Source organism: Onychomys torridus, chromosome 7 (assembly GCF_903995425.1).
Source record: "Onychomys torridus chromosome 7, mOncTor1.1, whole genome shotgun sequence".
Classification (NCBI taxonomy): Eukaryota; Metazoa; Chordata; class Mammalia; order Rodentia; family Cricetidae; genus Onychomys; species Onychomys torridus.
This window is the reverse complement of record NC_050449.1, coordinates 82,872,472-82,900,427: the sequence shown is the minus strand read 5'-3', so window position 1 is coordinate 82,900,427 and position 27,956 is coordinate 82,872,472. Positions and strand designations below refer to the sequence as shown.

Here is a 27,956-nt window from a genome sequence, read left to right as displayed (position 1 = left end):
AGAAACGACCAGTGCTCTTAACTGCTGAGTCATCGCTCTATCCCTCCCTCCGTCTGATGGTTTGAAATGGTTGTCTCTCATGACTCTGAAGCATGCTGTTTCAAGATCCACCTGTCTCTGTCCCCCAACACTGGGCTTATAGCACATATGGTCACCCCCAGCTTTTACGTGAGTGCTGAAGATGTAAACTCAAGTCTTCTTGTTTTCATAGCAATTGTTCTTACCCACTGGTCCATTTCAGTCCTTTGTCGAACTTTCGAGACAGGGTTACTAAGTTACCCAGGGAGGCCTTGAATTTATGATTCCCCTGCCTCAGCTTCCCTCGTATCGAGATTATGGATCTGTACCACTAGGCCCTTCCCAGATGATTTTTTGTGTTGATTTTTTGTGTCGTGGTGTCTTTTTTTTAAAAAAAACATTATTAATTCTTTTCTTTCTTTCTTTCTTTCTTTTTGTTTTTGTTTTTGTTGTTTTTCGAGACAGGGTTTCTCTGTGTAGCTTTGCGCTTTTCCAGGAACTCACTCTGTAGCCCAGGCTGGCCTTGAACTCACAGAAATCTGACTGGCTCTGCCTCCCGAGTGCTGGGATTAAAGGCCTGCGCCACCACCACCTGGCGAGTCGTGGTGTCTTATGTTACTAGAATCTTCTAATAGATTAAACGCTTGCATTTGCTAAGTTTCGCCATGAACATTTCTTTCCCGATTACTTTTAAGTTTTCATCTCTTAGGAGGCCCAAGTAATATATAGCTTTTTCCCACTAAGACAAAGAGCAAAACTACTGTCTGTAGACAAGACCCTGGAACCCAGAGGCCTACAGAATAGCTTCACGGAAGAGGAAGGATGATGTGGCGAGGACAGGAGCAGAAGACCTGTCCTGGGGTACCCCTGCTAAGAGCCAGAGTCAGCAGAGGACACTCAGATATAGAAGGGCTTTGAGGGCTGCCCTGGCTCTGCCATATCCTGGCCCATTTCCCCCATTCTTCCTCCTGGGTCTGGGTCTGGAGAAAGCAGAATCTCTAACGCTGCTTTTCCTCCTGGGCTCTCCATCTGGCTGGCCTTGCCACCAGCACCCCACCATACTCCCAACCAGTGATGCCTCCCTCTCCCAGAGACAGAAGGGAATGTCAGGTAGAGGCCCAGGCCCAGGCCCAGCCCAGGGAGGTGTTCACTGTGTGTTTATTGAATATACAATCCAGAAAAGGTAGTCACTGGCGCTCTCTCTACATGAAGAGAGCTGGAAAGAGAGAAGGTTCTAGTCCATGTGGGTTTGAGTCAGTTTAAAACCACATTCAAGGCACGTGGCTGGTGATGGCTGCCACATGGGTGGGCTTGTTGCTGGTGGAGTTCTTCTTCCTCACTTCGAAGTCTTTAGGCTTCTAGGCTCAGTGCAGGACTGAGGGGCCCTCTGGGTGGATTTCTCCAAAATTTCCTCCAGGATAGGATTTCCGTCGAAGGGCTGGTGCCTCACTTTGTCTGCCAACCAGCTGCCTTTGCAGCCTTGGCTTAGACCTGAGGGATGGGGTAGGAGGCACAGGCAGCCAGGCCACACATGTTCTTCCCACGCTCAATGAGGAAGTACCTGGGCAGAGAGAAAGGAATCAGGCCTGACTAGTGGCACCTGTACCACACAGCTTTCTAGAATGTTCTGCTGCAAACCAAGACAGGACTCCAGGGATTAGGCTCTCTGAATTTTATTCACAGAACAGCTACCACAGGCTTATTTTATCAGCAGGAAATGGCTGGCCTCACTTTGTAACTCATTTCTTCTTCTCTTTGCATAGTCTACTTCTACCCAGAATTGATAGAGGCTCCCTTCTTGTCTCTGTCCAGAGCCCGACATAGCTACCTAACCACCTCCAGGACCTCCTAACAATAAAAGCTTTCCTTTTTAGGTGTGTGGTCTGTCTGTTTGTCTGTCGTCTGTCTGTCTGTCTCTGTCCTTCCTGATTCAGAGGAGGGGCTGTCACTTACTGTAGCAAATCCCTTCCTTTCATTTCTCAGACCCTTTCAGAGGTTGGTTTTCTCCCAGCAAGATGTTGAGGTCTGGCTGTTTCCAACCTTCAGCTCTAAATCCTGTTAAGCCAATTGGTCTCCTGTCCCCTGCAGAAGACTTGTTGGGACCTGGGATCCTATGAGGGGTCTTGCTTACAGGGCATGTGAAGATTCCACTCTCATACTCCCTCGTTCCTGGCCTGGCTAGGGCTTTGCTGTCCATCTCCTGTGACTTTGAAGTAGAGATGCCTCAATTCAGGAGGTGCCTCTAGACCTGAGCAACATGTGCCCCAGCAGTGGGACCTACAGGCTACTTACCCTTTATCCCCCCACTGGGTGCCCCAAGAGTTTTTCACAATCCAGTAGAGAATTCCATCCTGCTCTCCATAGCCCACAGCCAGGACTGCATGGTTTACCTTATCTGGAGTTTTATGACAGGAAGTGCTGGAAATGAAAATGAAATTTATAAAGGTTTCTAGTATAGGAAGGATAAAGGCCAGGACTGTCACAAACAAGGGCTCTCTAGTGTTGTAGAGAGATGTTTCCCATTGGAGGGAGGGTGGTGTGTTGGGTGTTAATCAGCTATGCCTCAGCCATAATGGGAGAGAATGAGTCCCCTGAGTTCTAAGTCTCTCTGATCCTGCAGTCTCCACAGCACTGGCCACGCTCCACAGTGGACACCTCTGACTCCCAACAAGAAGAGCAGTCCCCTGCTGCACTTCTGCCTGCAACAGTGCCCAGCTAGAACTCAATCCACTGCTCTGTTGCCTCTGCGTTCCTTCTAAAAACCAACTTGTGCTTATGACAAACATGTAGACTTGCCGTTTGGCCTCCATGAGAAATTCCATGACTTCAAGAGGCAAATGGACATGGGGAAAAAAAGTGCATGCCTTTTATCCTAGTACTCTGGAGGCAGAGGCAGGTGGATCTCTGTGAGTTTGAGGCCAGCCAGGGCTATAGAGAGAAATCCTGTCTCAAAAAAACAAAAACCAATATAATCCCAGAGACATATGGAAATTAAATGGGCATGGAGCTGTCACCAAGGTCCTCGGCTACAGGCAGCAGGACCCACTTTGCTTTTAGAAAGCTTTGCTTGGCAGGGGGCAGTCAGGCAAAGAGGATGCCCTGTAATAGTCTGAGGGGTGTGCCAGTGAGGTAGGAGATAGGAGCCCCAAGGAGTGGGATCCAACCCGTGGGTGAGAAGTGAAGAAACTTCCTTGGTGAGCAGGAGATATATATGAAACTTTAAGTTCTTCCATGTGGCTGGAGTGAGGGAGTCGGGGAGAAAAGGAAGAGACAAGAAGGGAGGTCCAATGGCAGATGAGTGCCAAGAAAGAGGGGAACAAAGCTACCAAGGTCCCAAAGCCAAGCTAAGACCCTGGGTAATAGGGAGCCCAAGTCATCGTAGGGCTGGTGGGGGGGGCTCAGTCAGTAAAGGGGCTTGCCACACAAATCTCGAAGATCTGAATTCACATTCCCAGCATGCATGTAAAAAAGCCAGCCTACTTTTATAATCCCAGTGCTGGGGAGGTGGAGACAGATTCCTGGAGCTCATTAGCCAGCCACCCTAGCCCAATCATTGATAGGTCCAGTGAGAGACAGTCTCAAAACGTAAGAGAGTAACTGGGGAAGACACCAGAGCTTGACTTCTGGCCTCCACACGCATACACATACACATGCACCATCAGAGGCAGGTTGACTTCTGACCTTTGTATGTATGCACACTTGAACACACTCACTATATATATCACCTCAGACACAACTTTTCATGGCCAAAAAAGCACTTCAGAAGGACTCTGGGTCTAAATGGAGGAGGAGCCAGGGTGTCTGTTTGTTGTAGGGGAGAAGAATGTCTAAAGCAAGCCAATGAGGAGGCATCTGGAGGAGATGATGATAGACTGAAAGAGGCAGGAGAGGAGAGTGAGCATCCTATTGTGGCTCTGGCCTTTCCCTCAGCAGCTCTAGAGAGCATGAAGGAGGCTGGAGAACAGGGAGTGGCTAGAGAGACTCCTTGCTGAACTCACTGCTGCCCCCACATTGGCAGGCTAAGAGGTGTGGGCACAGGAAATCTCGCATTAGACATGCTAAGTGGAACATAGTGCAACTCAGCAATAAAGTGATTTCCTACTGTCCAAGAGGCCCTGGGTGCTAAGGAATCTGGTCTTCCTGAAGAACCAGACAGTGAACCCTCCAGCACAGGATTCTGGTGTTTGAGAACAGCTGCCTTTCCTTTCCCATCTTCTGTCTTCTTCTTTTTTTTTTCACGACAGGGTCTCATGCATACCAGTCTAGTCTTAGCTCACTACGTAGCTAAGGCTGACTCTGAGCTTCTGAGCCTCTGCCTCCTCAGTGCTGGAACTATAGGTATGTACCATCTATGTGATGCTTGGGAACAAACCCAGGGTGCGTGCATTTGAGGCAAGCACTTACCAAATGGTTACATCTTTAACCCCATCTTGAAATATGTGACTATGTTTTTGAACCTTAGTTTTCTTGACTGGATTCGGCCCTCTGTAGATGACCACAGAGCTGTGGACATGGATTTTTGGCCTTGTCATGACTTAGCCACAATAGCTTGGCCTGTGGCATTCTCTGTGACTCCCCTGCCCCCGCCCGGGGTAGAGATTTGCTCCCTGACACTCAGAGCGGCAAGAAGACTAATGGATGGAGGGAACACATGCTAAGTCTCCTGAATTCTGTCTAATTAAGAGTATAATAGGCTGGGCTGGAGGCCATGTGCTGGGTTTGAGGAGGCCCACCCCGTCCTATGCACTGTGCCTTCTGACTCTCGGTCCCCGGCTTACCTGGTGTAAATGCCCTTGTGATACAACATAAAATCTTCAGTCACCTCGAAAGCAAAGCTCACAGGGTTGTGTAGTGCCACAGCCTCCACCATCGCCTTCTCATCATTCTGTGGACAGACAGACGGAGGGTTGACAGATTGCTCGGCCTCTGCCACCTCCCCCACCATACTTAGGGCCTGTTGCCTCAAGGTAGGGGCTAGAGTTCTAGAGTGGTGCAGGTGAACAATAGCCCCTGGCACTCAGCAGTGATACAGATCCCCTACCTTCCTATGCAGAGGGCCAGTACCTTTTGGATTAATTTTTTTTCTTTTTGTGGCACTGAGGATCAAACCCAGGGCCTTGCGCTTGCTAGGCAAGCACTCTACCACTGAGCTAAATCCCCAATGCCTGGATTGATTTTTATTAGTTTTTGAGACAGGGTCTTGGGTAGTCCAGGCTGGCCTTGAACTTGTTTTGTATAACAGGATAACCTTGGATTCCCCGTCGTCCTGCCTGCATCTCCCAAGTGCTGGGATTACAAACTGGTACTGCCATGCCTGGCAATGATAAATTTTATCTTCTAAAAACCTTGTAAAACTGGGCGAGGTGGCGCACACCTTTAACCCCAGCACTCGGGAGGCAGAAGCAAGAGTATCTCTAGGAGTTCGAGGCCAGCCTGGACTACTACTGCTCTACATAATAGAGAGACTGTCTAAAATAAACAAAACAAAAAGTCAAAATAAACAGTGTATTGAATAGGCTCTTGAACTTGTTAGGCAAATGTCCTACCCTGAATATATACCACCATGCCTGGCCTCCATTGTTGTGTTGGGGACCAAACGCAGGGATCAAATCTTGTGCATGCTAAGCAAGTCCTCTTAAGACTAAGCTACACCTCTGGCCTACTTGGGTTTTTATCTGCCTTATAGTTCTTCCTCCCAAACTGAACTAGCTCCCCTGGGGCGTTAGCCTTGGCCTTCACTTGGAGTGTCTGCAACTCTCTCTTTTGTGTCCCTCACATCCTTACACACAGCTCTTTCTCTCAGTCACAACTGACCGTTGTGGCCAGGGACCGTGAAGGACGCAGAGATGAGTGTGGTACCCTTGCTTCTGCTCCCCATACTCCACATCCAGGAGGAAGACAACCTAGGGACCTTCAGTAGTGGAACGCAGATTTTACAGATCCACAGACAGGCAAAGACCTATACCCCGGTGGAAACAAGAAGACCAGCCAAGGCCAGGGGCCTTTTGCGTAGGACGTACCACTTCAGTGGGGGAAGGGAGGCAGAAGGTGAGAGCAGCAGCCAGAAGCACCTGGTAGATTCCAAAAGCCCCCCTCCCAGGCAGAGTGGGTGGTTCCTGCCTTCAGGTGTTTTAAAATGTCCCAACTGGGGAACACTGAGCAGGCGTTATAGCAATGAGATGCTTGGGAGTAGGCAGGCAGTTCAGTGAGTGGAGGCCAGAGCTTGGAGAAGGAGGGTAAAAGGCAGGAGACATAGTACTCAGTGTGTCCTCCCTCAGGCATGAGGCTCCTGCCAAGTATGGCTAGGGGTCTTGGGGGCCCAGGAGATCACAGAGGCCTGCCCACATAAGGGCCAGAACCTCTGTGGTTAGCACTGTTTCTACAGCTGTCCCTCGTCCTGTCTGGTCCTGTCTGAGAGATCTGGCCTACTCTTCCAGGCTCTGCTGATGCTCCTTATAAGATTCTTCCTGGAAACTGGCAAAAGGTAATCTCTGAGAGCCTCATTCACTTCATAGTGGAACACAGTGGCTCAGAGGGCCCGTCTTGGTGGGTGGGTTAAAAACAGGTTCTTTTCAGGAGACGATAACATTACAGACTGTCTTGCTGAGATGGTGAACCTCAGTTCCGGAATGACATTTCTCAGTTCAAATGCAGCCCCACCTCCTAGCTCCTGGGCACATTTAGCTCTTCAGAGACTTAGTTTTCTCATCTGTCAAATAAGGGTAATAACCACATTCATGCCCTAGGTTATTTGTAGATAATGCCTGTCAGGTGGCTCTATACTGCCTCTAATCACTCCAAACTGTTATTACTATGGAGAGCTTGGCATCCCCTTCAATTAGATGGCAGCTGCTATCATTACATAAACTACATGTTTGTGTCCTGAATCTGTTTATGAGTATACGCCCCCTCACCTGCACACATCCTGGAGGTTCCTCACATCCTACACATCCTGCCAGACTGCGCCTGTGCCTACCAGGCTCATGGGGGGCATTCATGCATGCTCACGTGTTCTCTTGGAAAAGCAGGGCATGAGTGTGTGCTAGGGAATGCTGTCCTACAAGTATGACAGCCATGACTGTCTTATAATCACAGTAGCCCTGATTAGATCCAACAAGATTTGACTTGCTGATGTTCCTTCACAGGAGGGGCAAGGGAGGGCCCTTAGACCCTCACCAGAGGTTCCAGCTGCTTCCTCCCTCCTGAGGCCCTGTCAAAGCTATATAAAATTCATATGGTCTCTGCAGGTTCTAGTGTATACAGGAGGTGGCATGTTTATTAACTTTATGCAGTGATGGGAAGTTATCATCCTCTCTAGGGTGGGACATTTTGGTGGTACAGCTGTTTTGAGGTCACTCATGTTCCTGTAGGTAAGCCTAACAACTCACGGGTTCACCAAGCCAGACTTGGGGGCAATGGGATTACTCTGGTCTGTTGTTGGTACCCTAGCTGGGGTGAGCAGACATCTATTAATGCCTCCCCAGGAAAACTGAATGTGTTTCTCCAAGTACTCAAGGTGTGACATAACTTACCAGGGGTATGATTTATCACTCTCTTTCCCTCGGCCCAACAGCCTGGGTGCTGAAGTGAGGCCAACAACACAGGATTCACCCAGCCCCACCTAAACCACAAACAGGTGACAGGAATGAGACACACTGTGCCCTTCAATCTTGAGGATAGTCGTGGTTGCAGCAAAACCTAACCCTTATGTGACTGAGAAGTCCAGGCTCCTCATCTTCTCATGTGCTGACCTGCATGCTCCATCCTCTCGTGAGATGGTGGAGATTATCACTTGCATTTTAGACAAGAAAACAGAGCCGCAAGCACAGAGCCTCACAGAGACGTGGCATTCAGAACCCAGGGCATCCCCTGTCACTCTGTGATCCCTTCCTATCCTCCATCACACAGCCTTCATGGTGAGCAGGAGCCGGAAGTAACCCAGACTCCTCCATCAGTAACAAGCCGTGACGTAGAGCTGCTTTTGTGGCCTCCATATCAGAACACATTCCCTAACTAGAGATGGACCCAGTACTCACGAGTGTGATGTTGGCAACATCCTTGACGAATGCGATGGCTTTTTGGGGGTTGAACTTGCAGTGGCCATCCTGTTCAGGGCAGCATAGGGAAGAGACTTTAGATTAGATGATTATCAAGAGGCTGAGGCCCCACCCTCCCTGGGAAGGTTAACAACATTTTCTAAGCAGCTGGCATGCACTAGGGCCTTGCTGACTGTAGCACTCCAGAGAGGCTTAGAAGTATTCTTGTCCTCAAGGTGTTTAGAACCCAGGGCCAGGAGACAGTTCTGTGCTGTCTGGGACATGCATACTGCTTTGTCAGAGCCCAAGGAAGGACCTGAGCTTGCCAAAGGAAACTCAGAAAGAGAAGCCATGTTGGAACCTATGTAGCAGGGTTAGAGTGACAGTCCAGGGAATAGTGGCAACCGGAGGTGGGCAGAGATTAAGTCACCAGGCAGAAATTGGAGGGAGGGATCCTGGTTTCCGGGAGCTAAGAATTGTGGGCACGATGATGGGAAAGACTGGCCTGTGGGGAGAGGAGACCCCAGGAGCCTCCACTGTGCTTTGATCAAGGTAGGTATATAGGCCAAGCTGATCAGAGAGCCCCCAGGATGAGGCGGGTTAGGGGTTTCTTGATGAAGGGAGAGGCCAAACTCGGGATGGGGTGGTGACTTGGGACGGACCAATGGAGTCACGAAGGAAGAAGGCAAGCCGAATTGAGGCGGGAAGAAGGGCACTCAGGAAAGAGAGGCAGTGCTGCAGAGGCAGGAACAACAAGAGGTCCCTGTAAGAACAGAGCGCACAGCAAGCACCGTGAAGAGCCCAGATTTGAATGGCAGCAGGGAGGAGGGGTATGAGGGTGAGATGGGGTCGAGAAGAGACACAGCCGAGGCCACCCACAGTTACCTTGCCTCTGTAAGGGTAGGCGTCTTCTCCCATGATGCCTTTGTTGTACAGGATGTACTCGAAGGCCTGGCTGGGGAGACCACTGCAAGAAGGACACATACATAAGCCTTTCTGGGCCTGGCCCCACAGATAGGAGTGGGCATTAGTAGAGGAGCTTGGTGATGTTTGCCCTTGCCTGGATCACTGGGGTCTCGGTAGGGCACATTCCAGTGGCAGAGGTCTCTGAGAGGTCTGTAATGTATCCCTGGTCTCAGTCACTGGGGTCTGCATGAGCCAAAAGTGCCCCTCTGGGGCAGAGACCCCTGGAAACCAGGCCCCTGTCAGGAGAAGCAGGTAGTCCCTCAGAGGGCTGAAGGAATCACCGTCACCACAATGCCGTCTACACCAGGCATCCTCATGGACTGTGTTCCACAGACACACTGACTGACCACTTATGTCAGCCCCTCATGTCAGAAGAGTGGGTCACCATGCCCAGGCCATAATCTGAATTCAGACTTTAAAGATTCGGAAGGTCTGCCGGGCAGTGGTGGTGCACACCTGTAATCCCAGCACTCGGGAGGCAGAGGCAGGTGGATCTCTGTGAGCTCGAGGCTAGCCTGGTCTACAAAGCGAGTTCCAGGACAGCCTCCAAAGTTACAGAGAAACCCTGTCTCGAAAAACCAAAAAAAGAAAAAAAAATTCTGAAGGTCATCTTTCTCATCTTCCTCCTCCTCCCCCAAAACAAACAAAAACAAAAACAAGCAAACTCACTCAGCAGACCCCACTCTGTCCAGCCCTTGCTCTTCTCCCTAAAACCCGTGTTACCACCTGACCTATGGCATGCTTATGCATGGCTTATTCAACCCTGAGGAATGTCAGCTCTCTGTGGTCTGCTGTCTGTTGGGTCACCTGTGCCCAGGTCCACAGGGGGATACAGTGGGAACTTGAATAAAAATGGAAGTAATGTCATGAACCAAAGCAAACAGACATCAAAAGACGGTAGGACTCCAGTGTGCCCAGGAGGCAGCCTTTTACCATGGGCACTGTGAAGTTGTACAGAGGAAAGAGACGAAAAGTGAGGGGCACCTAAGCGCCCGTGGATCCCTGGCAGGCTGTATAGCATCAGCCCTGAATCCCTGACTCAGGCTGGAACATGGAGACCCTATCATTCACTGCTGTCAGAGCAGAAAACAGTTCGTGGGATGCCCCACAGAGGAGCAGTGTGGGCAAGGCTGGCCTGACAGGGAAGTCAAGGCTGAGAATAGGTTCTAGTGGACCTAAGGGACTTTCTGCATATTATATGCACAGAAGCCTGACTAACCACACAAAACTCTCTCAGAGATCAGCTCACATGGAGAAAGAGGGCTAATATCACTGTGAAAATGGGAGTTAGTTACTTATTGAGAGGATGGCCAGGAAGCCAGCCCAGTACAGTGTTATGCATGGGCACATTTCCACAACTCACAAGGCTCTCAAGAGCTGGGGCAGCTTTGTGCTTCAGGGGACTTGTCTAAGGGCCAATCAGCTTTCCAGTCGTGGATCTGGGGTTTAGAGGGCTATATGTTTCCTCCTCTATCTATTCTTTTGGCTATTAGTCCAGATACTTCCATGGTCAGCTGACCATGCTGAGCATGGGGCTGGGTGACATCTTGGGAAGAGGCTGGATTCAGCCCTGAACCTTCCAGCTCTGAGACCCTTAGATTCTACCCATAGGGTGGATGAGATTTCATGACTGTAGCAGCTGCTGAATCTGATAGCAGCAAATGAGGGAGATGAGAAGGAGTGGATTCTCCCACTCCGGAACATACCCTTGGCAGCCATGATTGTTGAAGTTCTGGGCACAGTCCACCAGCTGCTGCTCAGCCTAGAGGAAGAAGCACAGACCCAGTGAGGAAGGAGATGGCAGAGAGGCCGGGGAGGTGCTGCTCTGAAGTGTCAGCTCTCACTAACTCATTCATATTTGGTGTTGTGTGGCAATGACCCTGCAAGGTTCCCCAGGGACAAGGCCATCTCTCTGTATCCCAGGGTGTCTGTCCTGCTGCTGGCACATGTTGGGAGAGGCTCAAAATGACGTGGCTGCAAAGCCGGCAAGAGGGTGTGAACAGGCCCTCCTAATGAGCACTTGTCCTGTAGGGGTGTGCACAGTATGAACTATGCATCTCATGGTATATGCTAGAGGGAGAGGTTCAGGCCCAGAGACACTGTTCCATAACTCCTCAACCCAGGCTCTCATGGCCAAAATTGACCTTGCTCGACTCTCCCTCTTCCCTACAGTGGGACAGTTCATTCACAGGTGACACTCTTCTCTTGGGGGTTAGTGGATGGACACATGGGCCTTGGCTCTTCCCTGCATGATAACCAAGCATGGGAAGGGACACAGCTCCTAGAAGGGGTGTCTCCCAAACAGTGTCTACTGCCCAGAGATCTTCTTGGTGAAGTACCAGGCTGAAAAACTGAGGAATGTGATGGCCACCCACATCCTCTCAGGAAGGAGCCCTTGGGGCATTTTCTTCCCTCTTATCCTTTCTGGGAAACACATCAGTTGAGATTCCCAGACTAAATGTCCTCAAGAGTGGGACATGAAATCCATCAGAAATAGGACTCTGAAGGCCCAGGCCTAGTGGTGAAAGTTGGTCTGCAGAAAACGGCCTATGGCTGACTTCTTACCAAAGATAGCATCTTCCCACTGGCGATAGCCACAGCAGACTCCAGGGCCCCCGTGGTGGAGAAAGTCCAGCAGCTGCCACAGGTGCCCTAGAGAGGACACATGGGCAGAAGGAGTCAATGACTGTGCCCTCACAACACAGCTCCATTTACCAGCATAGGAACCTTGGTCCCTGAATGCCTTTGCTGTTTACAAGCCAGAGCTAGTAGGTCTATCCATGCTGTCCATGCTGTCCTGCACGTGTTCAGGAGGCTGGCATCCTTCCTCCATAATGCAGCAACCGCGGCTCCCGAGGAGCAGCTCTGACCAGCCCAGTGGACTCCCAATCTTGGCCTCTTGAACAATTCCCCTTGCTAGGGCCAGAAACCCTCCTGAGCCTGTTCTATAGCTTCTAGCTCTCCTACCTTGAGTCCTCTGTTGGATCCTCTCTTCCCTGCTCTCTTCCAGCAGGAGTCACCAAAGTTCTTTCTAGACCCTTCTCTCGAACCTTTCTGTTAATCTCATTCCGCCCAACGCCCTTGCTGCTGATAATTCACTACACCTTTAAAAGGTTGGGTCAGGTTAGGTGTCTGGTACTGGACTCTGTCAGCCTAAATCTTGCTCTTTCATGTATTAACTGTGTGATCTGGGCAGCAGTGTCCCCAGAAATCTGTTCATTTTATAGATTAGCTTAAGACTTCTGTGGAAGGACCCTTCTGTACACTGTGACTGTGGGCTGCTCTCATCGGTTGATAATAAAAGCTGATTAGGCCTATAGCCAGGCAGAAGAAGGGTGGGCAGGAAAGTCAATGGGAGATACAGGGAGAAGATAGGGCAGAGTCAGGGAAAGATACAGTGAGAAGGAAGAGTGGAGTGTGTGTGTGGGGGGGAGACTTGATTCAGTTGACCAAGGAGCAAGATGTCAGAGAACCAATAAACCACGGGCCACATGGCAATGCATAGATTAATAGAAATGGGTTAATCTAAATGTAAGAGCTAGTTAGCAACAGGCTTAAGCTAACAGGCCAAATAGTCATCCTTGTCTCCTTGCTGGTTTTTGTCTTTCACATTCCACTTCTCCTAAATTCCTTCCTCAAAAGCCAAATGCACCTAGTCTTCCCTCTTGAATCCTTCCCTTTGGAGAAGGAAATATATCTGGTCAAAAGGACACATAGAAGGTCAAAGAGGATGCTTAGCCACAATGGAGGTGGCTGCAGGCACTATGGAAGGAAGCAGAACTGGCTCTTGACTTGGGCAGAGACCTGGCTCTTGTTTTTCTTAGCTTTTTTTTTTTTTTTTTTTGAGATAGGGTCTCACCATGTAGCTGAGGCTACCCTTGAATCTGAGGAGATAGGGTCTCACCATGTAGCTGAGGCTACCCTTGAATCTGAGGAGATAGAGTCTCACCATGTAGCTGAGACTGCCCTTGAATCTGAGATCCTCCTGCTTCAGTGGGGCTGTAGGAGAGTGGCACTACCCTGGCAGAGACCTGGGTTTGAGTCCCCTCTTGTTTACCTTGGATCTTGAGCTAGCGACTCACTTTCTCCCCCTGGACAGTTAGTCAGCTCAAGTGTACTTTCAGAGCTAATGTGGGGTATGATGGCCACAGTCTGTCACCACAAAGTAGCTACCATAAGATGTCTCATCTACCCCTGAATAATGGCCTTGTTCCTATCCCAGCTCTATCTGGTGGCCTAGGGTCTCAATAACAGAACTCGGAACAGCTGCTTCCCACCTGTCCAGAAAGCAGGTTTAGGTTCCCATGCTTTGAACTGCCATGAGATGCTAAAGGACCTGCACACTGCCTTTGGGTCTCTATTGCTCTCCACATTTCCTGCTAGGGCAGAAGCCTGTTTCGCTCCCTTGGAATGTGGTTAACACATCTGGTTGACCTGACAGGCTCTAGGCTGTGGTGAGCCTGCAAAGATGTGGAGCTGTGCCGCATGCCTTTTGCACCACATAGCTCTCATGAAAAAGCCATGCCTCTTGTGGATAGTTCTGGAATAAAGCCAAGTGTTTCTAGGAAGGCCACCTTAACCTCAGATTCCTGGAATGGAGAGAGAAGTCAGCATCTTTGAGAACACTGCTGTGGTGTCATCTTGAGGGGAGGGAGCAGAGTACAGCAGGAACAACAGAGCATGGAGTCTGGTCTTCAGAAGAGAGTATGCACTAAAATCTCCCAGAACCTAGGGAAAAGGCAGGCACCTGGCCAAGTCTACTGTGCCCTGCAGAGGGCTCTCTGACCACCCCGAGCACACACCCACACATGCACACACGCTAAGCCTAGGGCATGCATGTGAGAGACGATGGGCTGGGTTACCCATCACTAACCACTTGGAACCACTCCACAAAGGCAGCCAGCCAGGAGAGTGCCTGCAGCCTGGTACCCTGAGGAGGGTGTGAGGGATGGGAGGAAAAGATGCATCCAGGCAGAAAGAGTCCTGGCATTCGGACCGGACCGAGGGCTCAGGGAATGCGTTTTGAGCAACTCAGCTCATGGGAGGATTTGGGACAGTGTGCAGAACAGGGAAACAGGGACTTTAGCCTTACAGAGGGCTATTTCCACCCTCCAGAGCTGTCAAACCTCAAAGCAATGGCATCCACAAACTTGCAGAGGAGAAAACTGGAGAGAAGAAGGGGAAAGGCAGAAGTAGGGTTATGCTTGCAAAGACGCTGTGAGCATCTGAGTTCTCCATCCTAGCATGATGTCTGACCACATGGCTGTTTTGGAGGGAAAATGTGGGGAGTGCCATGCATACCTGATTTTTCACTGGTGAGACATAATTTCCTTTCTTCCGCCAGTCCATGGAGGAGGGGTAGGGGCCAGTACCACGGAGGTAGTTACTTTTGGTGGCTGAACAATTCTGAAACAACCAAACATAATTAAAATGGAATCATTAAAAGGGAGTGAGAGATCTGGGGAGATGGTTCAGTGGGTAGAGTCCTCACAACTGTGTGACTTTGTAACCACAGTGCCAGGGTGGGGGTAGGGGAGCAGATCCCAGGGACTTGATGATCTGCTAGTCTAGTCAATGGATGAGCTCTAGGTTAAGATAGAAGCTTGGGTGTAGTGGCACATGCCTTTAAACTTAGCACTCAGGAGGCAGAGGCAAGTGGGTTTCTGTGAGTTCAAGGCCAGCCTAGTTTACATAAAGAGTTTGAGGCCAGCCAGGGCTACATAATGAGATCTTGTCTGGAAAAAAAGTGAAGGGACCAGAGAGATGGCTCAGCATTGAGCAGTTAAGGTTATTTGCTGTTCTTTCAGAAGATCCTGGTTTGGTTCCTAGCACCCATGTCAGGGAGCTTACAACTATAACTTCAACGTCAGGGGATCCATTACTGTCTTCTGGCCTCCATGGGTACCCACATAATAAGGCATATATATGTATATAATATATACATATATAATATATACATATATATAATATATACATATATATATGCATATATGTTTATGCAGATGCACATATATACACACCTAAATACATAAAAAAATTTAAAAAATTAGGTGGCGAACATTAGAGGAAAATAGAGATGCTAACCTGTAGTCTCCTCATGTGCATGTGTCAATGTGTAGGCAAGTGTACTCACACATGCATCCACCACACACACATACACTACACGTATGAATATACCACATACGTATACACTATACACATATACCCCACACACATTCATCCACCATATATGTGCATCTATCACACACACATACAGCATACACCTATATACCATGCACACATACACAATACACATATACACCATACACACATGCACACTCCCCCCCCCCCACACACACATTCATATACCACATATTAAGTCTCAAACCCTGGGACAAATGGCTGAGGTGTCTATTTAAAACATCAAAGAAGACCTGGCTGCCAGGTTCTCCCAGCATCCATCCGTCCCTACCTGTTACAGGGTATGGCTGGCATACCCTGCTCTCTACTCCAAACTTTCCAGCCCAGGGGCTGGGCTGCCCTTCCCTCAGAGGCTCTTCCCTCTATAATCCAGTCATTTCAGCCACCTGCCCCCTTTTTTACCTCTTGGCTGCTCCACCTGGTTCCCCTCTCTTCTTTCTCCCTCCACACACTCCATATGGCTCAGAGTCATGTCCCATTCAGGACTCTCCCATATGTCTCTGTCTCAGGCTGTTTTCTCTCTCTCTTTCTTTTTTCTTAAAGATTTAATTTAATTTTATTTCATGTGCATTGGTATAAGGGTGTTGGATTCCCTAGAACTGGCATTATAGACAGTTGTGAGCTGCCGTGTGGGTGCTGGGAATTGAACCTGGGTCCTCTGGAAGAACAGCCAGTGCTCTTAACCACTGAGTCATCCAGCCCTCTCCTTTTATCTACAATAAAATTTCTGCTCTACCACACCTAGGAGCAGTTATGTCCTTTCTTTTTTTTTTTTTTTTTCCTTCATTCAGCACACACACACACACACACACACACACACACACACACACACACAGAGAGAGAGAGAGAGAGAGAGAGAGAGAGAGAGAGAGAGAGAGAATACACACATACACCATACACATATGCACTAACCACATACATTCAAGCATACATGCATACACACATATATAAGGGAGTGAGAAATGAAAATTTGAGTGTGGGCACTCATCCATAATCCCAGAACTTTTGAAATAGATGCAAGAGGATCAGGAGTTCAAGGTTAGCCTTGATTAATATTAAGATCCATCCAGGCCATCCTAGCCTACATGAAACCCTATCTCAGAAAAGGTCTATCTGAAATTCATCTTTTACTGGACATCTGTATTTTATCTGCTACTTCTAGATCACGGGTTCCTGATGTTAAGGCCAGAGCCCTGCACTAAGGGACTGCTGAGAGATGGATCCTCCTGCTTTCTCCAAGAATTCAGGGATACCCCTAGGCACGGCAGGGCATAGGACTGACTCTAGCTGGAAACAAAGTAGGCTTAATGTCTATTTCACAGGTTTGGGTGAAAAGATCCAGATTTATTGACAATGAACTACACCAACCTGAGGCTCTGACCAGAGGTATTTGCGTTTTATTTCAGCAAAGCTCATGTCTGAAAACTGGTTCAATGCCACTGAAAAGAAGAAGGGAAAACAAGCCAGGCAAAACCACATGAAATAGAGGCCACAGTTAACTGATAATAAACAAACAAGCAAACAAACAACAACAACAAAACCCAAGAGCTCTCGTTGACTTACAGCCACTAAACTTGGCTCCTGTAAAATTCTGTATTTCCTATGATTCAATATAGAAAGATCAACTGACACTGTGCTTCAGACCCTCACCCCTCCGGAGTGACACTGGGTGATTCCAGAGACTGCTCAGGGGCTCAGAACAGTCTGAGAGCCCAGGTCTCACAGCAACCCAAACAGATCTAGGTGTGTGTGTGTGTGTGTGTGTGTGTGTGTGTGTGTGTGTGTGTGTGTGTGTGTGTGTTGTACCCTCAGATGGCGGGGCTAGATGGGCAGGGCTCCTCTAAGATCATTTGTAAAGTTCATTACTTCCACAGAGTGTTAGCAGTACCATCTAAATTTATGTCTTTTGCAGCACTATTATCTGAGGTTCACCAAACCCATCCTCAGAGTCTGAGTCCCTGCTCTCCACACCCATTAGCCCTGAGCAAACCCTTTCACCAGCCTGTGCCACTAATTGTTTTCTTTCCAGGTCTGAGGTGTTCCACCCCTCCTCCTCCCAGAGGCCTGGAGGAAAAGGGGCTCCCCAGTACTTTTAAATGTGTGGTTCTTCTGGTTGTGGGCATTTATCTTCCTCAGGTTGCTGGCAAACATCTGCAGCCTGTAGTTGTATTCCACTGAGCTGTATGTCTTCTGGTGCTAAAACAAAACACACCAGCAGCAAGTCATGAGACTAGGTGAAGCTTACCGGAGAGAGTCTTAGAGATCCACCCCCACCCCAAGACCTCTCTAGGCTGGTCTAATGTCCCCTAATGTCCCTAGACAAGACGGTCATGGACATCTAAGCTTCCGATCCTACCTCCACTTCCCAAGTGTGGGGATTACGGGCATATGTCACCATGCCTGGGGTATACAGTGCTGAGGATCAACACAGAGTTCTGTGCATGCTAGGCAAGCACGCTGTATCCCCAGCTCATGGAGGTTTTCATTCTGCCATTTTCTCAGGACAGAGCTACAGTTAGATGGGACTCTGTTCTTGCTCTTGACTGCCACTATCAGGAAGTTACAAAGCAATCCTTTACCTCCCGGGACCTGTGGCCAGAGTGAAGACCATGCAGGTGTCAGGATATCAGTTAAGAGTCAGGGAGACCCCATTGAGGAGACCTGCCAAGCTCAGGTGGCCTGTGGACACCGTGGCTCATGGTGGAGCCAAGTGTTTGGCAGAATCCATTCTTTTCAAAACTGTACATACTGGTGTTCTCAAAAGATTCTGCAGCCACTGTGCAAAGTGCTCCGAATACAAATGCCAACAATGAAGTGAAGGCAGGAAGGGCTTCTGCCAGGCTCATCACTGGGCAACCCTGTTTGGAAGTTTACCTCACTGGATCCTTCCTGGAGTTTGGTCAGTTTGAAGCATGGAAGGATCCAGGAGAGAGCAAGGTTGGAAAATTCCTCTCTTTTGTCTCCAATCTGATAACTTTAGTTTGCAAACAGGAAGCTTTGTGACAAGAGAAACTTCAAAAGAAGAAGTTGGCCACTGACCTGTGTCATCCATGACTTAAAGTGAAACTTTTCTGTAGAAAAAGAAAAAGAAGAATTAGGTCTGCGTGTGTCTTGTGATCACATTGAGTCTATAGTTAAGTAGGGCACTGAAGAGCTGACTTGCATTTTATCTTATTTATTTATTTATTTATTTATTTATTTATTATTTTTTACTTTTTTTTTTAATAGAATTACTATTTGAAGCAGGGTCTCACTATGTAGCCTTGGCAGGCCTCATAAAGATCTGCCTGCCTCTGCCTTAGCGTGCTGGTGTTAAAGGTGTGTGCCACCATGCCCAGCTGATTTGCATTTACAAAATACAAAAGAGGACGTTGATGTGGCTTAGCTAATGCTTGAGTACAAAAAGGAACTCCAACCCTTTCTGCTTTGTTACCACAAGAAATTTGAAGAAACTGCTATTTTTATGTGGCATATGGGGGAGGTGTGCAGCAGCCAGGTGTGCATGTGTGAAGGCAATAGGTTGACTTTGTTTAGTATCCCCTTTCTCTTTTCACCTTATTTCTTGAGACAGAGTGTTTGGAAGAGCCTGAAGCTCAGCCATTTGGCTATACTGGCTGGCCTGAAAGCTCTGGGGTCCTTCTGCCTCCCAGCCACTGGGGTTACAGGTGTGTGCCTCCACATTTGGCTTTTTTATGTGGGTGCTAGGGATCAGAACTCAGGTCCTCATACTTATGTCATGAGTACTTTACCCACTGAGCACCGCCAACTGGTGGTATACCTTATTTTTAAATGATATTTATTGGTGTGTGTGTGCGTGTGTGTGTGTGTATGTGTGTGTGTGTGTGTGTGTACATCAGAAGATAGCTTTTGGGAGTTGGTTCTTTCCTTCTACCATGAGGATCCCTAGGAACCCAGGTCTCCAGGCTGGGGGGAACCTGTCCAGAGAAGCAGAGCTCAGCCAAGCTCCAGGTTTCCAGCTTTCCCAAGCTGTCTCCCATGTTGGGGCAGACTTGTGGTGATGCTGTCTTTGAGTTATTTCTATTTCTGTAACTAACCCCTCACCCACAAACCAGTAAAACTTACTTCGTCATCAAGTTGGACTTTGGTCTGTCATTGGTTCCCTATCAGGGGTGAGTAGATGTTCCTTTTCTTTGTTTGCTTGCTTTGGTTTTGTTTTTGTTAAAAAAAGATTTATTTATTTATTATGTATAGTGTTCTGTCTGTACATATCCCTGCAGGCCAGAAGAGGGCACTAGATCTTATTACAGATAGTTGGGAGCCACCATGTGGTGCTAGGAATTGAACTCAGGACCTTTGGAAGAACAAGAAGTGCCCTTAACCTCTGAGCCATCTCTCCAGCCCTGGTTTTGGTTTTTTGAGACAGGTTGTCTCTGTGTAACAGCCCTGGCTGTCCTGGAACTCACTCTATAGACCAGGCTGTCCTCGTACTCACAGAGATCTGCCTGCCTCTGTCTTCCAAGTGCTGGGCTTAAAGGTGTGTACCACCAGCACCTGGTGTAGATGTCTTTTTTATGTCTACTCAGGAATAGAAATTTTGGGGTGCTGGGAATATTTTATTGTACATGATTTAAAATTTCCATTTTAAATTTAAATAGTTGTAAAAGATGTATTCTAATACATGGTAAATGTTTAAATTTTTTATTTTTATTTTTTACAGTGTGTAGATATGTGTACATGAACATACCATGGTATGACTATAGTAGTCAGAGGACAAGTTCAGAAGCATGTTCTTGCCTTCCACCACGTGGAATTGAACTCAAGGTGCTGGCCTAGTAGCAAGCATCTTGACTCTTTGAACCATCTTGCTGGCCCCTTACATTAAGTATTGACATTTGAAAATGAGACCATTGGGCTAGGGAGATGGCTGAGCAGTTAAGGCTCTGGCCATGAAAGCAAGGGGACTAGAGTTTGGATCCTCAGAACCTGCTAAATGCCCATGAGGCATGGAAGCTATCCTGTAATTCCAGCCAGGGGTGGCAGAGGGGGGATGCCCAGAGTGCGTCCAGTAACACTAGCCAAATCGGTTTGATTGGTAGACCCTGCCTCAGAGAATAAGGTAGGAGAACAATCAATTAACCTTGGGCCTCCACACACACTTGCTCACATGTGTGTCCACACATGAGAACATACATTATACATGCATCTACTGTCCCCCGTACAAACACAATGTTGGCTAGTTCGCTGGTCATGGAGGTACAAGCCTGTTCATTCTAGCACTTTGGAAGCTGAGGTAGGATCTAGAGGGAAGGCTGGGCTACACAAAAGATCCTGCCTCAATACACCACCACCAACAGCAACAACAAAGACTTTGGTATTTTACATATTTTTTTCCTCTTCAAACACCTGTCTTTCTGTCCCACAGAATTTTAGCCTTAGGGAGAACCCTCACATTAAATCACCTGTACCCTTTTATGCAACAACAAAACATCAATTAAAATTATTTTGCTTCCTAAACATTAAAAAATTATTCTAGATTGAGCAATAATCATAATTATTTTGAAGACCTTTACTAGGTTTTTTTCCTCAAACATATTTTACACTATGAAAAGTCATCATTAAATCTAAAATAGTAAAACTTGAGTGGAAATATATCATTGTATGTGTGTCTAGGACAGTGTCTGGCTATATAGCCCAGGCTAGCCTTGAACTCACACTCTTCATGCTTTGCCTCTGTGAGTGCTGAGATTACAGGCATGCATCACAACATCTGGTCAAATGGGCAGTTTTGAAGTAAAGGGTCTAGACTGATTTCTCCGACACCATCTGTGTCTGGCTCATTTGGAATGGCTCCATGTTGCCCCAGGGATCCCCAGTGACACATGCCAGCACAGCAATATGAAGGTCATTGCTACATTGCATTTATATCTCAATCCACAAGCCCCAGACCTGCTCCAGCAGCTAAGCCAGGGCCATTTCTCTTGGGAAGAAAAAGCCTAGTTCTTCAAGACAGGTCCCAGGGCTCTGGGGATTCCAAACCCTGGCTAAGGTCCTGCTGTGGCTGAAGCCTTCAGAGAACACAAACCTCATCCCAGACCAGGTTCTGCAGCAGGCAGAAGTTTATGGCTGCGCCTCTTGGGGGGTTCCCAAACCAGCAAGAGGGGAGAAAGCCCCAGAATTTCTCAGTGTCGGTGGATGAAAACACAGATGACATTAGGGGAATCTCAGATCCATCCTAAGCTTGCTATGACTGTTCATTTCATTCATTTATTATTTTTGCATGTGTATGTGTGCATAGAGTGTGTGCAGTGTACAGGTGCACTGTGTATGCTCTGAGATGTCGCCTTTTCCTCTATCACGCTCCACTTTACTGAGGCGGACTTGAACTGAACCTGGAGCTCACAGTAATCTAGCTAGCCTGCTTACCCCGACCCCTTATCATTGCCCCTTCCTCCCCTCCCCCCCACATGCTCTGATTACAGGCAGCTGCTGTGCCTGGCCAGTTTTTACACAGTTCCGGGGATCTCTGGCTCTCAGGCTTGTATACCAAGTACCTTGTCCACTGAGCTATCTCTCCGAAAGGAATGTTTTTATGACTAGGACATGGTACATGCCTGTAAACACAGTACTTGGGGGATAGAGGCAAGAAGGTCAGGAGTTCAAGGTCATCTTTAAAAACAGAACAGACAAAACCAAAAAGAGGGTGGAGGGGAATCAGAAGATTCCATCCCTAGGCAATTAACAGTTACTGGGGAGGGAAGATACTTTTCTTTAGTGCTGGAGCCTTTGGTAAGGTGCCCGTGTTTCTGTAAATAACCCAAATAAAACCCAGAGGGTCACAAAAAGATTTAAAGCCGGAGAGGGAGGGGGGAGAGGAAGGAGGGGGAAGAGAGAGAGGGAGGGACGGAGGGACGGAGAGGGGAAGGGAAAGAGAAAGGAGAAAAGAAAAGGGACAAGCTGGGAAGAGGAAGAAAGCGGAAGTGATGGGGGGGACGACAATAGAGGGTTATGCAGGCTGAAGTATGATCAGAGTGTGTTAAATACATGTATGAAAATGTAATAATGAAACCCATCATTATGTTTAATTAATCTATGCTAATAAAGTCATTAACAAAAAGAAAGTGTACTTTTGTATGTCCTGCTGAAAGACGGACAGCAGGGCTGGAAAACCACAGCCTACCACCTACTCAAAGTCCTGACTTTGATTGAAGGGCTCTCTACACTTAAAAATGGATGGCAAGTGGGGAGCGTGTGTGTGTGTGTGTGTGTGTGTGTGTGTGTGTGTGTGTGTACACGCGCGTGCGTGTGTAAGATCAGCTGCACCTGAAAATCATTTAACCTAACTTCTAACTTCACTGTCCATAAATAAACAACATCTATCCGAACAAGCTACCTGTGGGTGCTTTTGTCCCACAAGCGGGCATTTAGGAGTTGCTACAGAGACCTACGGTGAACAGAACTGAAATATTTACTAGCTAGTCTTCTGTTGCACTTTGCCAAGTTGGGGCTGCTTTTCTGACCCAGCTCTTCCCCGCACACCACACGCACTAGGGTTAAAACTGCTGTGGGTACAGCGTGTTCCTCAGGGCAGGGAGTATCCCCCAACATGCCACAGACGGACTAACAACCAACGCAGGGAGATCCTCGGGGGCCAAGGCCACGGAAAGAGCCCGAACAGGCTGGGACGTTCTGCTCCGCGAAGCAGGGCAAGAAAGTCCTGCGTCCCCCAGCTGTCGCAGCCGGAGGGCAGAGAGGGCTGAGGGCTTCTGTACCTAGGCCTGGACAAGAGGGACTCTGGGCACCCATGGGCCTGTCCCTCGGATCACGGGTCCCCCGAGACCACCCTGGGGTGCCCCGTTCCTCCTCCGGTGCCCCCGGATCCCTGCGCCTCGCTCTCTCTCACATACCTATGGCGTTCACGGTCAGCTCGGTGGTGGCCCGGGCACTCAGCAGCCAGGCCCCCGTGCACAGCAGCGACAGCGCGGCCCACATCGCGGCGCTCAATGCCAGGTCCGGTGGAGCGCCCCAGGAGCCCAGCCGGCGGGAGAGAGGAGGGGCGACGCCAGCCTCCTCCGTGGCGACACAGGTTCCTCCCCCTGTCACCTCCCTCTACTGCACTCCTGCTCTTTTCCTGGGAAGGAAGGGCTGGGGCCTGGCTCTGAGGGCTGGTCCCTTCATGTGGGACGGAGCACAGCCTGGTGCTCAGTCCCTTGTCTGCCCCATCTTCTGAAACCCCATCTCCATGGGGGTTTATTAAGCCTTCCCCAGGGCTTGGAATAAAGGAACAAGACGGCTGTCCTGACTTCTCCCAACAGGCTTCTGGGTTTGTTCTGAGGAAGTCACACTGTACCTATTTGGTCATTTTCTTTATTTTTCAAGTCTGAAGGAGGAAATGGATCCATTTAAGGTCCTTATAGGAAATAAACAGACAAGTACATTTTGAACTAAGGAGCCCCTGCCAGGATTCTTCTGAAGGAGAAAAAGGGAATTCAGGCAACCTAACACCAGGCCTGGTACCCACGGAGCCCAGGTTATTTCCACTTGTATCATCACCCTGCCAAATGGCAGCGTTTTTTAAAATTCTTATTTTACAAATGGGGAAACTGAACCCTTAGGAATCGGAGATGCTAATTTTCCCCACAGGGTGTCTGAGCCTACTGTAGCAATTTTTTTTTGGTTTGTTTTTTCAAGATAGGGTTTCTTTGTGTATCCCTGGCTCCCTGGTTGTCCTGGAACTTGCTCTGTAGACAAGGGTAGTCTCGGACTCACAGAGATTCACTTGCCTCTCCCTCCCAAGTGCTGGGATTAAAGGCTACAGAGCTACTGTAGCATTAATACTGCCTCTGAGGCAATTCTATCTTATTACCTCCTACATAGCCCAGGCTGTCCTTGAACTTGTAATCTTCCCGCTTCAGCCTCCTTAACAAGTATCCCTTGGCAGCTCATCAGCTCAAGCCATTTTGATGAAAGTTGAATGACCCTCCTCCCCTGAACTTTGGTCAGACTGCCTTTCAGATTCCAGGGGAACAGATTCCAGGAGGTTGGGTTTTTTTTTTTTTTTTAAGATTTGGTCTAGTGCAGTGGTTCTCAACAAATAGGTTGTGACCCTTTTGGGGGGGTGTCAAATGTCCCTTTTATGGGGGGTCCCCTAAGACCATCGGAAACATAGATATTTACATTATTATTTATAACAGTAGCAAAATTACAGTTATGAAGTAGCAATGAAAATGACTTTATGGTTTGGGGTCACCACAACATGGGGTACAGTATTAAGGGGCATTAGGAAGGTTAAAAACCACTGAACTCTATTGAAGGAGCCTCAGGGCTAAGGAGAGTATATAACTCAGCATGCACAAGAATCTAGGTTCAATGTCTAGTACTGTCAGAAACACACACACACACACACACACACACACACACACCATAAATAACCAAGTAACCAAACCAAACCAAGAGCCACCCGACAAAGTTGTGTCTCTCAGGTGGTCTGGACAGCAGGTGGACAGTGGATCTACACAGGAATCACTTAGCACTACTGACAGGTCCTGGAACACGGCTCCAAGAACTGATACTACACAAAGGGCTCTCATTTTAGGATTTCTGACTTGATGATTCTGTGAAGGCAGCATGCAGTTGCAACCATGATGTAATTTTGAGTTTTGAGCAGCGGCTTCAGTGACCTCAGCTCCTGTCAGCTGAGAGGGGTGGAGGGGAGGCAGCTGACATTCTGAAGCAAACGGTATGAGCAGTTCTGGTCTTCATTATGTAATGGGCTTTATGTCAAATAGTCTTGCCCAACCGTTGGCTAATGTGGGTCGTCTTCTGAACACATTTCCGGTAGTCTGGATTACACTGTGATGCTTGGTCAGTTGCATGTAAAGTAAAATGCACCATTGATTTATAGTGTTTTCAACCATGGAAGTTGAAGCACACTTGCATTTTAATATATACATTTTGCCAAGCCCATGCATGCACGCACTTTCAAGTGTGGGCATATGTGTGTGCAGGTGTTTTATGCAAGTCAGTGTGTACATGCATATGGAGAACTGATGTTGACTCTAGGTATCTTTCTTGATCAATCTGCTTTTTTAATTGATTAGATTCCAGCTGTTCTAGCCAGTCAGCTTGCTATGGTTGATCTGTCCCTGCCTTGAATGTTGTGATTAAACAGAAGGCACCGTACTTATCTGAGTTTTGATGGGTTCTGGGGATCTGAACACTTGTGCAGCAAGGACTTAACCCATTGAGCTTTGAGCTATCTTTCCAGCTCCTGCATGTGTACTTCCGATAAAGCAGATGCCCTTCTGGAAGTGAGCTATGTTTTGAGGACAATGTCTCTGAGGTGAGCCTGCATGGCTACTATTTGGAGTGTAAATCCCTGGTCTGATGAAGGTGTCTCTTGTTGCAGATGTCCTACTCTGCAGGTGTGCTGGGACTGCCTCATCCTTCTGTTACCCTGGTCACCTGGAGAGAAGCAGGATTTAAAGGCCTTGAATATTGAATTGGTCCAGGGATAGTCTCATGACTTCATAATTACAGATCATCCAGAGGGTGATCATTCCTGGGACAGGGAGAATGGAGGGCACCTACTTGGTTACTTGGAGACCAATGTGTAGATGTAACAGTCTCATTAAATAAGAAACACAGAGCCAAAATGCACAGTTAAAAGCCCAAGAGGTCAGAGCAATAGCTAAGAGCTGAGACTAAAACCCTCTCTTACACCTCGCTGCCACTGTCGAAAGAGACCTACTGTGTATCTGTCTTTTTATTGACTTTCTATTCTACCTTCTCATTGGTTGTAAACCCAACCATATGACCTCCTCATCACTGCCTGTCTGTACAGATCTCCAGGTCTTCTATGGTTGGTATTGAGATTAAAGGCATGTGTCACCAAGCTGGTGGTGTCCTTGAACACACAGAGATCTGCCTGTCATGTGATCGGGATTAGGGCGTGTGCTACCACTGCCAGACTTCTGCTATGGCTTGCTATCAGCTCTGACCCCCAGGCACTTTTATTTATTAGCATACAAATAAAATCACATTTCAGCACAAATAAAATATCACCATACCAATGTGTAGTTCCAATCCTCCCACAAATCTCCCCAGGTCACCTGAACAAATGGCTTACTCTCGGAGAGCCTCAGTTTCCTCATCTACAAAATGAGCCAGTGTCCTTGTCTCCTGGCAGGGTTAAATATGTACAATAAGAAAACTGTTGTAGCATAGTCCTGAGTGTGACACTGGAATGGTAGCTGACCGCGTGTGGGCTTCACCAAAGCCCCAGACGACCTGTGTCCTGACTCGTGGCTCCTGCTTTGATGGTGAGTTTGTCTCACTAGTGTCAGCTGGAGGTTGCCTCTGCACCTGTGAGGTGTCTTCATGGATCTTGGTTTCTGTGCCTCTGCAGTGGCGATGCTGAAGTTTGGGGCTGGTGGCAGAGCCTTGTGGGGATAGGCACTCAGTAGAACCTGCAGGTCCCTTTCTTCAGGTTATCTGGTCAAATGCTGCTAGGAAGGGGCTTTGTATCTGAAATCAAGTCCAAGTCAATTGACTTTAAAACAGGGTCATCTTGGGACTCTTGTAATCACAGGGCCCTCAAAGACAGAATGTTTTGGGCTATCTACCAGAGAAGACTATTTGGACATGCGATTAAGCCAATAGAAAGTCTTTATTAGCCAACCGGCAACTACACTGGGTGTTTGGAATCCCAGTGGAGCACCAAGCCTTTCTCAGGATGGGTTTTTAAGAACAAAAACCAAGTTCTGGGTTGACAAACTTCAGTTAACAAGAACTGTTAGCCAGAAGTGGAGCTACAGAAACCAAAAGGCAAGGTTTAGAGACTTTCCCAGAACTATGGACTTCAATGGTCTTCGTTTTTATTTTGGCAGGTGGTACTTACTGTCTACATGCTGAGTTTTATGGCCTGAATAGTGCTTTCATCATGGAGTCAGTTGTGCTATGTCTTGGAACCTACTAAGGTCTGGGGCTTTGTTACAGGAAGAGGAACAGAGGTGACATAAAAATACTAGGTAAGAGAAAGTCAGAAAAGTAGGAAAAATGGGGCAGAGAGAAGAGATTGGGGATGTGACCCAGTTGGTAGAGTATTTGCCTAACACGTGTTAAACCCTGTGTTTAGTCCCTAGCACCAGTTAGGTGGTGATGACACATGCCTTTAATCCCAGCACTCAGGAGGAAGAGGCAGACAGACCTCTGAATTCGAGGCCAGTCTGGTCTACAGACTGAATTCCAAGACAGCTAGGGCTACACAGAGAAACCTTGTCTTGAAAAACAGAACAGAACAGAACAAAACAAAAACCCAAAACCAAACAATTTCCATAGCACCATATGAAATGGAACATGGCATGTGTAATCTCAGCACTCAAGAGACAGGGGCAGGGGGATCAAACAGATAAGGTCATCCTCAGTTATATAGACAGTTTGAGAGCCCAGCCTAGGCTACAAATAGACCTTACATGAAGGAAAAAAAAAAAAAGTCAGGAAGGGGTGACATAGGAAGTGAGCCAGACAGTTTGGAACCATGAAACAAACTCTTTCTGTTATGGATGGCGGCTTTTCAGAGGGCACAAGCCAAGGAAATCAGGTGGCCTTTATGGGCAGGAAATGACCTTGCTTGACTCCAGCTGGGGTACCAGAGTTCTATAATAACACAGCACTAAGTCAACAATCCAAGTGAGTTTAGAAGTTAATTTGCCTCCGGGAGCCTTGAGAAAGGAGAACTCTGCCTGACATTTTGATTTTTGACTGTGGTGATCTTAGGCAGAGAGACCCACCAAGACC

The 27,956-nt window shown here is 48.0% G+C and overlaps 1 protein-coding gene across 1 annotated transcript; it reads right to left on the bottom strand.

The window, feature by feature from the left end:
• Positions 1-1,129: 1,129 nt before the first annotated feature.
• Ctsh (cathepsin H) lies at positions 1,130-23,246 on the bottom strand. The gene is made up of 12 exons (XM_036191621.1): positions 23,066-23,246; positions 18,240-18,271; positions 17,291-17,396; positions 16,569-16,639; positions 14,322-14,426; positions 11,586-11,672; positions 10,727-10,782; positions 8,940-9,021; positions 8,055-8,123; positions 4,797-4,903; positions 2,311-2,436; positions 1,130-1,579 (listed from the first exon to the last, which is right to left on the bottom strand). The coding sequence occupies exons 1-12, from the start codon at positions 23,148-23,150 to the stop codon at positions 1,504-1,506; spliced, it is 1,002 nt and encodes a 333-aa protein (XP_036047514.1). The 5' UTR covers positions 23,151-23,246; the 3' UTR covers positions 1,130-1,503.
• Between the last annotated feature and the right edge of the window lie 4,710 nt (positions 23,247-27,956).

What these genes read in the sequence shown, in the direction of transcription:
- Ctsh (XM_036191621.1), bottom strand. Translation starts at nt 23,150, where the DNA reads ATGTGGGCCGCGCTGTCGCTGCTGTGCACGGGGGCCTGGCTGCTGAGT. An exon ending in TTAAGTCATGGATGACACAG is followed by an intron (nt 17,397 to 18,239) that starts GTCAGTGGCCAA and finishes GTTTTGTTTTAG; the next exon opens with CACCAGAAGACATACAGCTC. An exon ending in AACAATCATGGCTGCCAAGG is followed by an intron (nt 9,022 to 10,726) that starts GTATGTTCCGGA and finishes TCCTTCTTGCAG; the next exon opens with TGGTCTCCCCAGCCAGGCCT.